Source organism: Amphiura filiformis, chromosome 6, assembly GCF_039555335.1.
Source record: "Amphiura filiformis chromosome 6, Afil_fr2py, whole genome shotgun sequence".
Lineage (NCBI taxonomy): Eukaryota > Metazoa > Echinodermata > Ophiuroidea > Amphilepidida > Amphiuridae > Amphiura > Amphiura filiformis.
The window spans coordinates 2,980,554-2,992,953 of record NC_092633.1 but is presented as its reverse complement, the minus strand read 5'-3'; the positions used below and the strand labels follow the sequence as shown (position 1 = coordinate 2,992,953).

At 36.5% G+C, this 12,400-nt stretch overlaps 1 protein-coding gene across 1 annotated transcript in view; it reads left to right on the top strand.

Annotated features, from left to right (window-relative positions):
• The window catches only part of LOC140154068 (uncharacterized), a 41,599-nt gene extending 29,644 nt beyond the window's left edge, over nucleotides 1-11,955 (top strand). The window contains 3 exon segments of the mRNA XM_072176678.1: nucleotides 7,833-7,992; nucleotides 9,287-9,388; nucleotides 10,607-11,955. Of these exon segments, the coding sequence (XP_072032779.1) occupies nucleotides 7,833-7,992; nucleotides 9,287-9,388; nucleotides 10,607-10,759 (415 nt within the window). The 3' untranslated portion in view covers nucleotides 10,760-11,955.
• Nucleotides 11,956-12,400: the final 445 nt, after the last annotated feature.

Here is a 12,400-nt window from a genome sequence, read left to right as displayed (position 1 = left end):
TATAGCTATTATGTAAAAAGAGATACATGTGCATCACTTTTAATACGGATGTACACAAATATTCAATACATTTTGACTCATCATTGTTGTATACAGACTTTTGACTTTATGCTAGAAACCGAGCTGAAGACAACAAATCCTTAACTTTACATAAATCACCGAAGATTTTGGAACATCTTGCTTGCCCAGTGTTTTTTATAACACTTATTTTATCTTTGTATGTACATTTAATGCTATCATATCACACTTTCCATTTTTCTAAGACTTGTTTTTATCGACCATTGAGAAAGAACAGGAAACTTGTATAGGCCTATACATTTTAATAGTGCTGTCATCTCTTGGGAAAGTCATACTGATATATGTGACCGTTAGCATGAATGAGCAGTAAATGTCCTCAATTGTATTCTGAGTTACAGTGTAAAATGGGCATGAAGGTCATATTCATAGGTATTTCAATTTGGTGCTACGTGTATCTCATTAAATGAGGTACACGTAGCACCCAATTGAGGTACCTAGATGAATACGACCTTCATGCCCATTTTACACTGTAACTCAGAATACAATTGAGGACATTTACGGCTCATTCGTGCTGTACGGTCACATATGAAAACATGGACTACAGCATTGTCTCCATTTCATTGTAACAATTTGGTTGTAACCGATCTACAAAATGATTAGATACACGGTCTACAGTAGCATACAGAAATGGATTGAGTACAGAATTAATTGGTAATGCAAATGCTGTAACCCATGGAAACCATTCAGATGGGAGTTCTTTTACTCCAGTCTGCGCTAGAATACCCAAGATGACAATGGGAAGCCAACACATGAGGTCAGTCAACGTGATAGCACCCATTTTAATGGCCATTTTCAAATCAGTTCTGAGCAAGGAGAATCCTGATTTACATATGTATACAAATAGGAGTATGTAACATATTGCAATCAATACACACAACAGGGAGTTAAGCCCAAGGAAAAGTCCGATTGAGAAATAGTTTTCTAGTTTTGAGCCAACTTCTGTAAATGTTTGTAATGAAGTATGATCATCTGGCCTGTCAAAGTTGTAGGATGTTGTAATGTTTTCATAGCTTTCCTCATATATTTTAGTTTTGGCTAACGGTAGCCCAATACAAACATCAGAAAATTGATACAATTTATCATCTTGTAAGAAAATAGTTACACTGCTTAAAGCAAAAGCAGTTGCCCATGCAAATACTGTCATCAATACTTGCGTCATTTTGCCAAATAGTTTGTGTGTTATAAAGATTTTTCGAAATGCCCAAAGTCTATCTACAGCTATAAGGGTAAGAAAGAGAAGAGATGCTTCACTTGATAAAACTGATAGGAATCCTGCAAATTTGCAAAGTGCACTGTTTCTCCAATGTTCAGCAAATGAAGGAAAATACTCACTATAGTATTGATCGACAGATGCAATAACTAACAAATACACGCCCATAAGTAAGTCTGACAGAGCTAAATTGGTAATAAAAACAACTTGTTTCACTTGCTTTGCATCTGCTGATTTAGACTTCATTTTTTGACATCCCCAAATGAACACCACAATGTTAGCAAACAAAGCACAAAAGCCAAAAATCCATGTACAACATTTAACTGCTGTAGATGGGAGGAGCTGCTTACATGTTAAGTAAGGAGATTTCTCAAATCTTGGTACACATTGAGACTGGCTTAGCGTTTCAAGAAAACAACATGTGGCTGGGCTGTCTACTTCGATGTAACTATTGTTTTGCAGGCTCAATCCCATAAAAGATTCTTTTGTTATTTTTGTTAAATCATTATATCTAAAGTTTATAAATTTCAATTTGGTTAAACCAGACAGTGCTTTACTGTGAATTTGTTCCAATTCATTACCACCAAGGTCCAGAACTATCAAATCTGTCAAATTTGCAAACTGATATGGATAAAGTCTGACTATTTTGTTTGAATGGAGAGTTAATACCTGTAGAGGCATTGCATTTAATTGGTGGAAAACATATCTTGGCATTTCAGTCAACTTGTTGTAATAGAGATGGAGCGCTTTTAAGCTTTTAAGGTCTTTAAAAAGAGCCGAAGGCAGTGATTCAATTTCATTGGTATCAAGTCTTAATATCTCTAAATTGATCAACCCATAGAAAAGGTCACTTTGTATCACATTGAGTTTGTTCCTATACAGCGAAAGTTCTCGCAATTGATGAAGATCTCTGAATACACCTGATGGTAATGATTCAATGTTATTTTCATGCAGGCTAAATTTCTCTAACTTTGTCAAACTATTAAAAAGGTCACTTTGTATCACATTGAGTTTGTTCCTATACAGCCAAAGTTCTCGCAATTGATGAAGATCTCTGAATACACCTGATGGTAATGATCCAATGTTATTTTCATAGAGACTTAATTTCACTAGCTTTGTCAAATGATTGAAAATGTCACTTTGTGTCACATTGATTTTGTTCCCATGCAAATCAAGCTCTTGCAATTGATGAAGATCTCTGAATAGACCCGTTGGTAACGATTCAATGTTATTCTCATACAGACTTAATTTCTCTAGCTTTGTCAAACTATTGAAAAGGTCACTCTGAATCACCTTGAGTTTGTTGCCCATTAGCCCAAGCTCTTGCAATTGATGAAGATCTCTGAATACACCTGATGGTAATGATTCAATGTTATTTTCATACAGACCTAATACCTCTAGCTTTGTCAAACTATTGAAAAGGTCACGTTGTATCACATTGAGTTTGTTCCCGTTCAGCCCAAGCTGTTGCAATTGATGAAGATCTTTGAATACACCTGATGGTAATGATTCAATGTTATTTTCATGTAGATCTAATACCTCTAGTTTTGTCAAACTATTGAAAAGGTCACTTTGTATCACATTGAGTTTGGTCCCATTCAACCAAAGCTGTTGCAATTGATGAAGATCTTTGAATACACCTGATGGTAATGATTCAATGTTATTTTCAAACAGACTTAATATTTCTAGCTTTGTCAAACTATTGAAAAGGTCACTTTGTATCACATTGAGTTTGTTCCTATTCAACCAAAGCTCTTGCAATTGATGAAGATCTCTGAATACACCTGATGGTAATGATTCAATGTTATTTTCAAACAGACTTAATATTTCTAGCTTTGTCAAACTATTGAAAAGGTCATGTTGTATCACATTGAGTTTGTTCCTATACAGCCCAAGTTTTTGCAATTGATGAAGATCTCTGAATACACCTGATGGTAATGATTCAATGTTATTTTTTTGCAGACCTAGTTTCTCTAGTTTTGTCAAACTATTGAAAAGGTCACTTTGTATCACATTGAGTTTGTTCCCATTCAGCCCAAGCACTCGCAATTGATACAGATTTCTGAATACACCTGATGGTAATGATTCAATGCTATTGCTACTCAGACCCAATATTTCTAGCTTTGTCAAACTATTGAAAAGGCCACTTTGTATCACATTGAGTTTGTTCCTATACAGCCAAAGCTCTCGCAATTGATGAAGATCTCTGAATACACTTGATTGTAGTGAGGCGATACTGTTGTTATGTAGAGTTAATATCTCTAACTTCATTATCTTACAAAAAAGGTCTATTTCTAATTTCTCCAAAGTATTAGAGTCCAAGTAAAGGTGTTTTAAAGTAGAAAGATAACTGAAAAAGTCACTTGGAATGATAGATATATTATTGTGTGATAGGACTAGTGATATCAAAGTAGAATTATTGTATAGCATTGTTTGGTTCAGAGAGGAGAGATGGTTGTAATCTATAGATAAATGGGTTAAATTCTTTGGCAGATTTGTGGGAAAGCTTGAGAAAATATTTGATGCAATATCCAACAACAACAGGTCATTTGGAAGGTGTTTCAATTGAGATAAATGGCAATCAGGTAAAGACAAGATCTTAAGCATTTGCATCTGTAAAAATATATCTGAATCTACTTTCTTAATAGTATTTCCACCTAAATACAGTACTTGTACACTGACTAAACCATCTAACCAATTATGTGAAATATACTTCAGCTTATTTACATTTAACAGTAACTGTTTTAATTTGTACAAATGTGAAAACGAACCAGCTTCTATACTTGAGATTTGGTTGAAAGACAAGTCCATTGTATGAATGTTTTCTAAACCTTCAAAAATAGCAGATCCAATTGTTGTCATCATATTCTGGCTCAGCAATAAAATGATAACATCTGAATGATTGAGGAAGCATTGCGGTGCAATGTGAACGAGTTGTCTGTCAGAGAGGTCTATTGCAGTTGAGTTTGCAAGAATCAAAGCAGGAGATCCGCTTACTAAGAGAATGGTCTTGCTAACATACACATCTGGACAGTCAATAAAAAACATCTGGAAGCGTATGGTACAGAAGCAGCCATTAGGACATTCCGGAAATTTAGCTAAATGCATATCATGTGGAAGATCAAGGACAAATCCAGGAAGTTCATCTGGGTGGAAGTATGGGTCACCTTCTAATGTTATCTTGAGAGATGGGTTTAACTTTTGAAGTCTGACATATGGAATTTTATTATATGTCATTTGATAAATCTCATCAATGATATGAACATTTTTACACTGGTGGAACTTCAAGTTCTCAAATGCATGAAGGTTACCTGTACCAAACCATTTGGCATAATCAAAATTGTTTGTTGATGCAGTATTACTGCTCTCCTGTATCTTCAAAATAGATGACACTCTCATGTTGATATGAACTGTACTGCAATTAACAACTATCGCGCATGGTTCTGCCGGCAAAAATCCAATCCAACCAAAAGATCTATTCAAGCATTCTGCTCCCGATTCTTCCAGGATAAAGTAGCTAACACTGGACCAAGAGGACAACTTAAGAACATTCACTGTAATTCTGTGGTTACTTGTGGAAGACACCACCGAGTTGCATGTTTTGTTTTTATATGTCTGAATTGTAAGTGTGTCATTCTGGGAAAGAATGAAATGTTGATTTTGACATCTTACAGTATCATTGGCGTCAGTCACTTCAGATGATGCTAAATCAAAGCAGATTGCAAATGAGAACAGGAGAAGGTACAAGTACAATCTGTGTGCCATTATGAATATTGTCAGATTCACACGCAAGATGAATTGGATTGGTTTTAAGCTTTTTATATCAAGTTTATTTTCTTACCACTGCAAGCTTATTTTTTCTGTTTCAAATCTTTAACATCACTCCAGTGCCTTTTCTTTGCTATATTGAGATCTTAAGGACATAAGGTGGTTTGTTCACTCCATTCCTATTATATTTTCTTTGCTTCCAGCAAAAACACATTATGAACACTGTGTAGCAGTGTTGCCAAACCTGCAATGTGGTAGCCCAATTGGGCAGCTTTTGAAGATTTTCTCCACAAGTTCTGACCATTTCCTGTCGTGTAGAAACCAATGGTTAAGAGAAAATTGGGCAACTTTTCAACATTGGCTCCAGCGACTGCCGGTAGTTTCCTTTTCCATAGAATCCAATGGTTAAGAGAAAAATTGGGCGACTAGTTGATTATCTGACTCGCAATTCGGACCGAACATTTTTGGCAACCCTGGTGCACAATCTCTCTCTAGCTATATGAGGACATCAGAGACAGTACTTATATATTTTGATCTTGTTTCTTCCATGATAACAGTTTCGCCATATTCACTGTTCAAAATTATTAATTCCTCCTCTAATTTAATGGTGCATATGACCTTTCGACATTAATATCTTCTTAGTATCTTGCGAGCCTTTCAACTCCAATTCTAGTTTGTGTAGAATCTTTGCAGTTGTCGTTACTATGGTTTATACACTTCTTGGAGTATCAGTTACTTGATGTCATCAGATTTTTTCAATATTTTTCCTCAAAACATGAAACTGGATTTCACAGTCCAAAATTACTCCTCTTCAAATTTAGTGCCGCATACAATATTAACGTCTTCTTAGATTTGCTGTGGAAGCCTTTCAACTACAATTCTAGTTTTTGTAGTAATTGTAATTATGGTTTACACACTATATGCAATACTAGGTGAGATTCAATGTTGAAACATGTTGAAACATTACTTTCATGCATACAGTAGAAGAATGAGCCTAAATGTTTCATGCATGTGGTTTCAATCATCATTTAGTAATGGTGGAAAGTCACAATGTCTGGCCTTTCATTCAGCACGTACAATTTGTGAGGCTCACGTATCACAGATAAAAGTCATGGCAAAGCAGTGATTTCAAGGGGAATTTCAATTAATATTTTTATTTTCTTATTACACACTGTTTTATGTTGTTTGCACTTGTATTGTCTGTAGTCAAGTTTTCATTTCCTTATATTGCACAATAATCAGGGTTGGTGATTTTTCTGATTTAAAATATCTAAGAAATCTGATTTTTTTAAATCAGATTTTATTATTTATATCAATTTAAAATTTTTTTTTTTCCTTTTCAACACATTAACACCCCTAATGTACACCAAAGGGGCTCATTACAGTACAATACCTAAGAGTTGGCAATTCCCATTATGCAAACTTAAAAACTCCAGCAAAATTTTCCTTCAAAATGCTAAATATTGATGAAGTAAAATATCTTGACTAAATCATGTGAAAATTAAAGGTAATTTACGAGGTAAATTTACGAGGCTCACTAATAACAGGCAATAGCATATGACAAGGCAGTTTCAAGGGAAATTCCAATTCATATTTTCATATCTTTGTACATGTACACAATGGTTTACATTGTTTGCTCTTGTCTATGATATCTGTAGCCAACTATTCATTTTCCTTATATTCATTAGCCCCAATCCGGCTTGAAATGTGGGGGAGGGGGACAATCGGCCTGAATTGTTAAAAAGTGGCTAAAAAGAACAAAACATGGGTCATTTTGCCGAAAGTTGGGGGGGACCGGGATTGCCGCCCATACTTATATTGGTGATTTTTTTTATTAAAAAAACTGAAATAAGACCAAATTACAAAAAAGGTTGTCTCAAGTCAAAGCTCTCCAACTCTGACAAACTAATGAGAAATGCATTTTTTTTTTTAATGTGAACAAACCTCACAGTCACTTTATAAGTAGTTGTTATGCCGAGGTTACCATATTCAGAAGCTCTCACCACCGGATGGCTCTCACCAGAAAACCAACAAAACTCATTGATTTTGGGTATACCAATACACAGGTTCGCCCCTGATAGTGTTTCCTTAAGACCTTCTGGAGTGAGCTTGACCGGCCTGTTTGATGTAAAAATCATTCTGTACAGCTGCTTTTAAACCTTCAATCAGAACTTTGAGAATGCATGTATCATCCATGTTGGATGTCAAGTCAACTCAACCTACACATGTATTCGTATAGCAGTACACAAAACTTTGATGTATTGTAAATAAGTATGGGGGAGTCGTACATAGGTTGAGCCGTCACTTGCGCAAGTATCTTTGTTTGCTTTCACATAAAGCTCTACACTATATGCGACAATTAAAGTATGTTGCAGAGATTATTAAAACCATCTCAGACGGGGACATATTTAGTTCCGTAGTAAAAAAAAAAATGAATTCCGGTGGTTTAAAAAAAATTGTCAAAACGGCATTTCAATCGTATTTCTACACTTTTTCTGGGAATTTTTTTTTTACTAATGCGCCCGGGAGCTTTGAGACAACCTTTTTTTTTTAATTTGGCCCAATCTCGTCAAATAGTCCGCCACAGCTTTTGACCGCCTGCTTCATAGGTGAACAATGGTGGTGAACCTACTTAGTGTACCTGTCTAATTTCCTGGCAGTTGCTTTAATAATGAGATGAGAGGATCACATAAATTATATGTACTAAGAGTTCATCAAATTAAACAATGTTCTGTAACATCCCATGTGATTGAATTTTGTTCTCCACCCTATTCAGACAAACACAGTGGGATCCACCTACACCTCCAGCACCAACTGAATATGAAATGGACCTGGGTACACCAACCCACGATGAGAAAAAACGTAAGACTACAACTGCAGCTGCCGACACGTCTAGTGAATTGGCGAAAAGAACGAAGGAAAGCTTCCGATCAAAGGTAAGTCACCGGGGTTAGTAGCAAACACTAAAAGCCCCTATCATACTAGCACTTGCAACATGCTATTTGTTTGTGATCAAACGGCGTTCAATCATGGCAGTAAAGTTGCATTGAAGTCAAATGATTGGGATTTGATCAGCCCTCGAATTAACCCACGGCACCCATGGCATTTTGCCGTGGGTGCCCATCCCCACTGCCGTAATGCCATCAAAATATGTCCTTTACCCAAGGCAGTCACTTGTCGTGCCCTCTAATGAAGTTGCCCTCGTGCCCCAGCCCTGCCCCTTCATTATAAAATCATCTATCTATGTTTGTGTGTGTTTTCTTCACTTTTGAGAAATTGCCATGGTGCCCTTCTCAAATTTTCAACAGTTGCCATTATGCCCTCTTGAAATATTACAAACTGCCGTGCTGCTTTGCCTTTTCAGTGAAAATCCAAGGCGATTTTCAACTTGCCCTAAAAAAGTTGCCGTGCCCCTTCAGATCCTTAATTCGAGGGCTGGATTTGATGCAATGGCATTCTAGTGACTTATTGATCAGGTGTCAGCAATCGCTTTTCCAATAAGCAACGGAAGTTACATCACAAGTTATGGGCAATTATACTCTCTGTTCAATGTTTTTTTTATGTTTTCAGCTGATTGTGTAAATAAATAATGTCAGTATAATGCTTGGTTTTGGAGGAGACAGACTCTGATGGGGGGCATAGTTGCTTCTGAAACAAAACGCTTCTGATTTTCCTTATGTCTTGTTGCAGCATAAACCTTTTGTGATTCTTGCATTTGTCAAAAAATTTATAATGGAGAGAAGTTTACATGTTGCAGAAATATCATTTTTTTGCCACAAAAAAGTAATAATATAATACGGCCATGGGCCTTGGACCATGTTAAGCCTTCCTGTCAATTTCATATTGCCTACTTCCCTCCGATAAACATTCCCTAGATGGTAGTAGCGATTGTTTGAGTGGGATTTTTTAAAATTAAAGACATAAATTAACGCCCCTTTTGGAAAATGCAATGCTGACATGGTTTTTATTAGAGATTGATATCAAGATATGACAGCTTACTGTAACTTCTTAATTGAAATGACAATCTGCTGCCATGTCAAATGGTGAATTAACCAAACAAGGGATCGTAGACCTTGGCCTTTCCTGTGATTCCTTCACTCTCACATTTTGTATTATGAATTTTGTATGTATTCTATTCTTGTTATTTGATGAGTGAAAAATGAATGAATGATTGAATGAATAAGAGAGAATGCAGTAACATATATTTTGAAATTTTTAATTTTTTTGCAGATGTCCCACTACGTGATAGCTTGCTTAAATCCGTACCGAAAACCAGACTGTAAAGTGGGGCGCATCACCAAATCAGAAGATTTCAAACATCTTGCAAGAAAGGTAAGATTTTAACATTAAGGTAAATTGATGATAGTTTATAGGAGGGGTGCAACAATAAATGGAACATACAGCACGATGTCATTTCACACCAGTGTATTTCGAAAACCAGATTATAATCTACAGTGTAAAAGCGGCAATGGTTGTTGGAGAAAACCAAAAACATTGGGCAACACTGCAGGTTTGAATAGTAAGAGTGTTGGTGTCCGAGTCTGAATTGCGATGGTTATCCTATATGTAGGCTAATTAGGGTACTGTGCCAATGTACCTTGTATAGAACTGTGTTCCTGAATGATGCTAAATGATTTATAAGCTGTGTCTTGGTCCAAACTCTGGGAGCTGATCCTGGCTGTGATGGTTATTCTATTTTATATACTTCATTAATATATTCTTGTTCATTGATTGGTTAAAAGTGGATCACATGACCAAAAATAGTTCTACCATCAGTACTCCAATCCGTAAATAGTACCTCTAAGCCGTAAATAGTATTTGCAATGTCCCGGATGAGCCGTAAATAGTACCTCCAAGCCGTAAATAGTACTTTTGACCATGCCTTCCACGTGCGCGCATTTGATGCGACGGAACAGTTCGCGCACGCGAAACTGCCATGGCGTGATTTCGCGCTGCTGTAATTGGTTAGCCCGATTTTAGCCTATTCGATTTTTTTTTTTTTTTTTCAAAATATAGGTTGTGCTTAAATTGGTCGTGCTGTTCACTCAGGATAGAAGCTGGAGAGTCAAAACGTCAAATAATTTTCTTTTAACCTATCAACATGATCAATGAACAAAGAACATATTAATGAAGTATATAAAACAAATATATACTGCCTTTATTCGAAGTTCTGGTTAAAACTATAGTCCCTCGTTGCGATCAATAAATACTATTGATCTCACCTCGGGCCCCTAGCTTTAACCAGAACCTCTCATGGCAGTATATATTTGTATAATGTAAGCTAATTAGGGTACTATGCCTTGTATAGAACCGTCTCCCTGAATTATGCTGAATGGTTTATAAGGTTCGTCTTGGGCCAAACTCAGAGAGCTGATCCTGGCTGTGAAGGTTATTATATATGCAGGCTAATTAGGGTACTATGCCTGGTCCCTGAATGATGCAAAATGGATTATAAAGTGTGTCTTGGGCCAAAGTGGTCAGAATGTTACTGTAAAGTGCAATAATCATATGTAATTGCACTCTATAAATCTTTTTTTTTCTTCCTCACAGCTTACCCATGGCATCATGGCTAAGGAGTTAAAACACTGCCGTCACATTGAAGACCTAGAAGTCAATGAAAACGTCCAGCACAAAGCAAGAGAGTATATCAAGAAGTACATGGGACGCTATGGAAAGTACTACAAAAAAGAAGCGGAGACATGACACTAACTTGTGCTATTTTGTAGAATTGTTACTTACCATTTCTTTTTCACCCGTTTTTGTTTAATTTGATAATTACATATTTTTTAAGAGTCTTTGTAGGTAAGTGTTTGATAGAGTCCAGTTGAAATCCATACACACCGTATGTAGGATGTGATCTTAATCTCCCCACACAGGGGGTGTAGATTTCAAATGGGGTTACCTGAGTGGGTGACTCCATTTGGAATCAGTACGTACCCCCTATGTAGGAGATGAAGGTCATGTCTTCCATAGTTCCATAGGGCTCTGTATGGTAGACGTGATCTTTATTTCCCCATACAAGCAGTGTAGATTTCAAATGGCATTACCTGAATGGGTGACTCCATTTGAAATCTGTACCCCCTGATGAAGGTCATGTTACAGGGTGTATGGATTTCACCTTGAACAGCCAATTTTTAGAAAGTGTTATGATAGTGCCATGCTCAGGAGACTTGTTATGATGAGTTTTGATTTTAGAGATGTATGTAAGTGTTCACTTTTTGGAACTTCCAGTTTTTTAAATGAAATATTTCTTTATAAGATTCTCATCAGTATTGATGTAGCTAATGTGTGTTTAAAAAATCACTGATTAAAATCAGACTGTGTGGTTATGTGTTGTTATTGAGGTTGAAATGTTGAAAAAACTTCCAGTTTGCCAGGTTTCAGTGGCAGTTTTTGGTACCAATTCCAGCATTAAAAATGTAAAAGTGTAATGATTACAGGTGAATGAACTTGAAGATCAAGATACAAGATCAAGATTTGTATGGCCAACCATCAAATATTTTTATATTCAATTAAGTTTGGATTGGTCATTGATATTTTAGGACATGTTATTTTAAGACCTGTGTCAGGCTTAATGAATTACCTTTACTATTAACTGCTGGTGTTGTTACACATAACGTATGCAGGTAATTTTGGTGTAATTTTGTCGCGAAACACCTGTCCCTCCACTACACATGATTTACTGGCTAAACCAATAAAAAAAAATTGAATAACTAGAATCAAATTAAGTATTTCTAGGCCAAACTGGAACACTGTGAACGCTAGTGGCTCCGCGATAATCACACGCGAATATAGCGTGTACAGAAGAAAGTATACATGCGCCTTGCACTGCGTACATGCTTGTAGCCAAAAGAATAAATTCTCGATCATGAGAGCCTACATGGGTACGCACAGTTATTTGCGCCCGAGCGTATTTCACGCGAAAGACCGGCGCTTCGGCGCAAAACACAGCTTTTGAGAATTGACCAATCACACGGTCGTTGCTAGGCAAGGTCAAGGTCGGCCATGCAGGTCGCGCGTTCGTGTTATTCTATGAAAAGTACGCTGACGCAGAAGGTACATCATCTCAAGATCGAGAATTTGTTATTTTGGCTATAGTACACTACATGGACGCAACACACATGTTCCACTTTGGCCAAGAAATACTTAATTTGATTATAGTATGAGTTTTCTTTTGCTTAACCTCCAGGGGTAGAATTGCATTTCCCTTATTTTTGCAAGAATTCACTCAACATTTTACGAGAATCATTAGATTCTCCTCCGTTTACTAGTGTGTAGGCTCAGAATATTTATCAAACGGTTTAGGAGAATCTCTGTGAGAATGATAGGCAGTTTTAATCACCA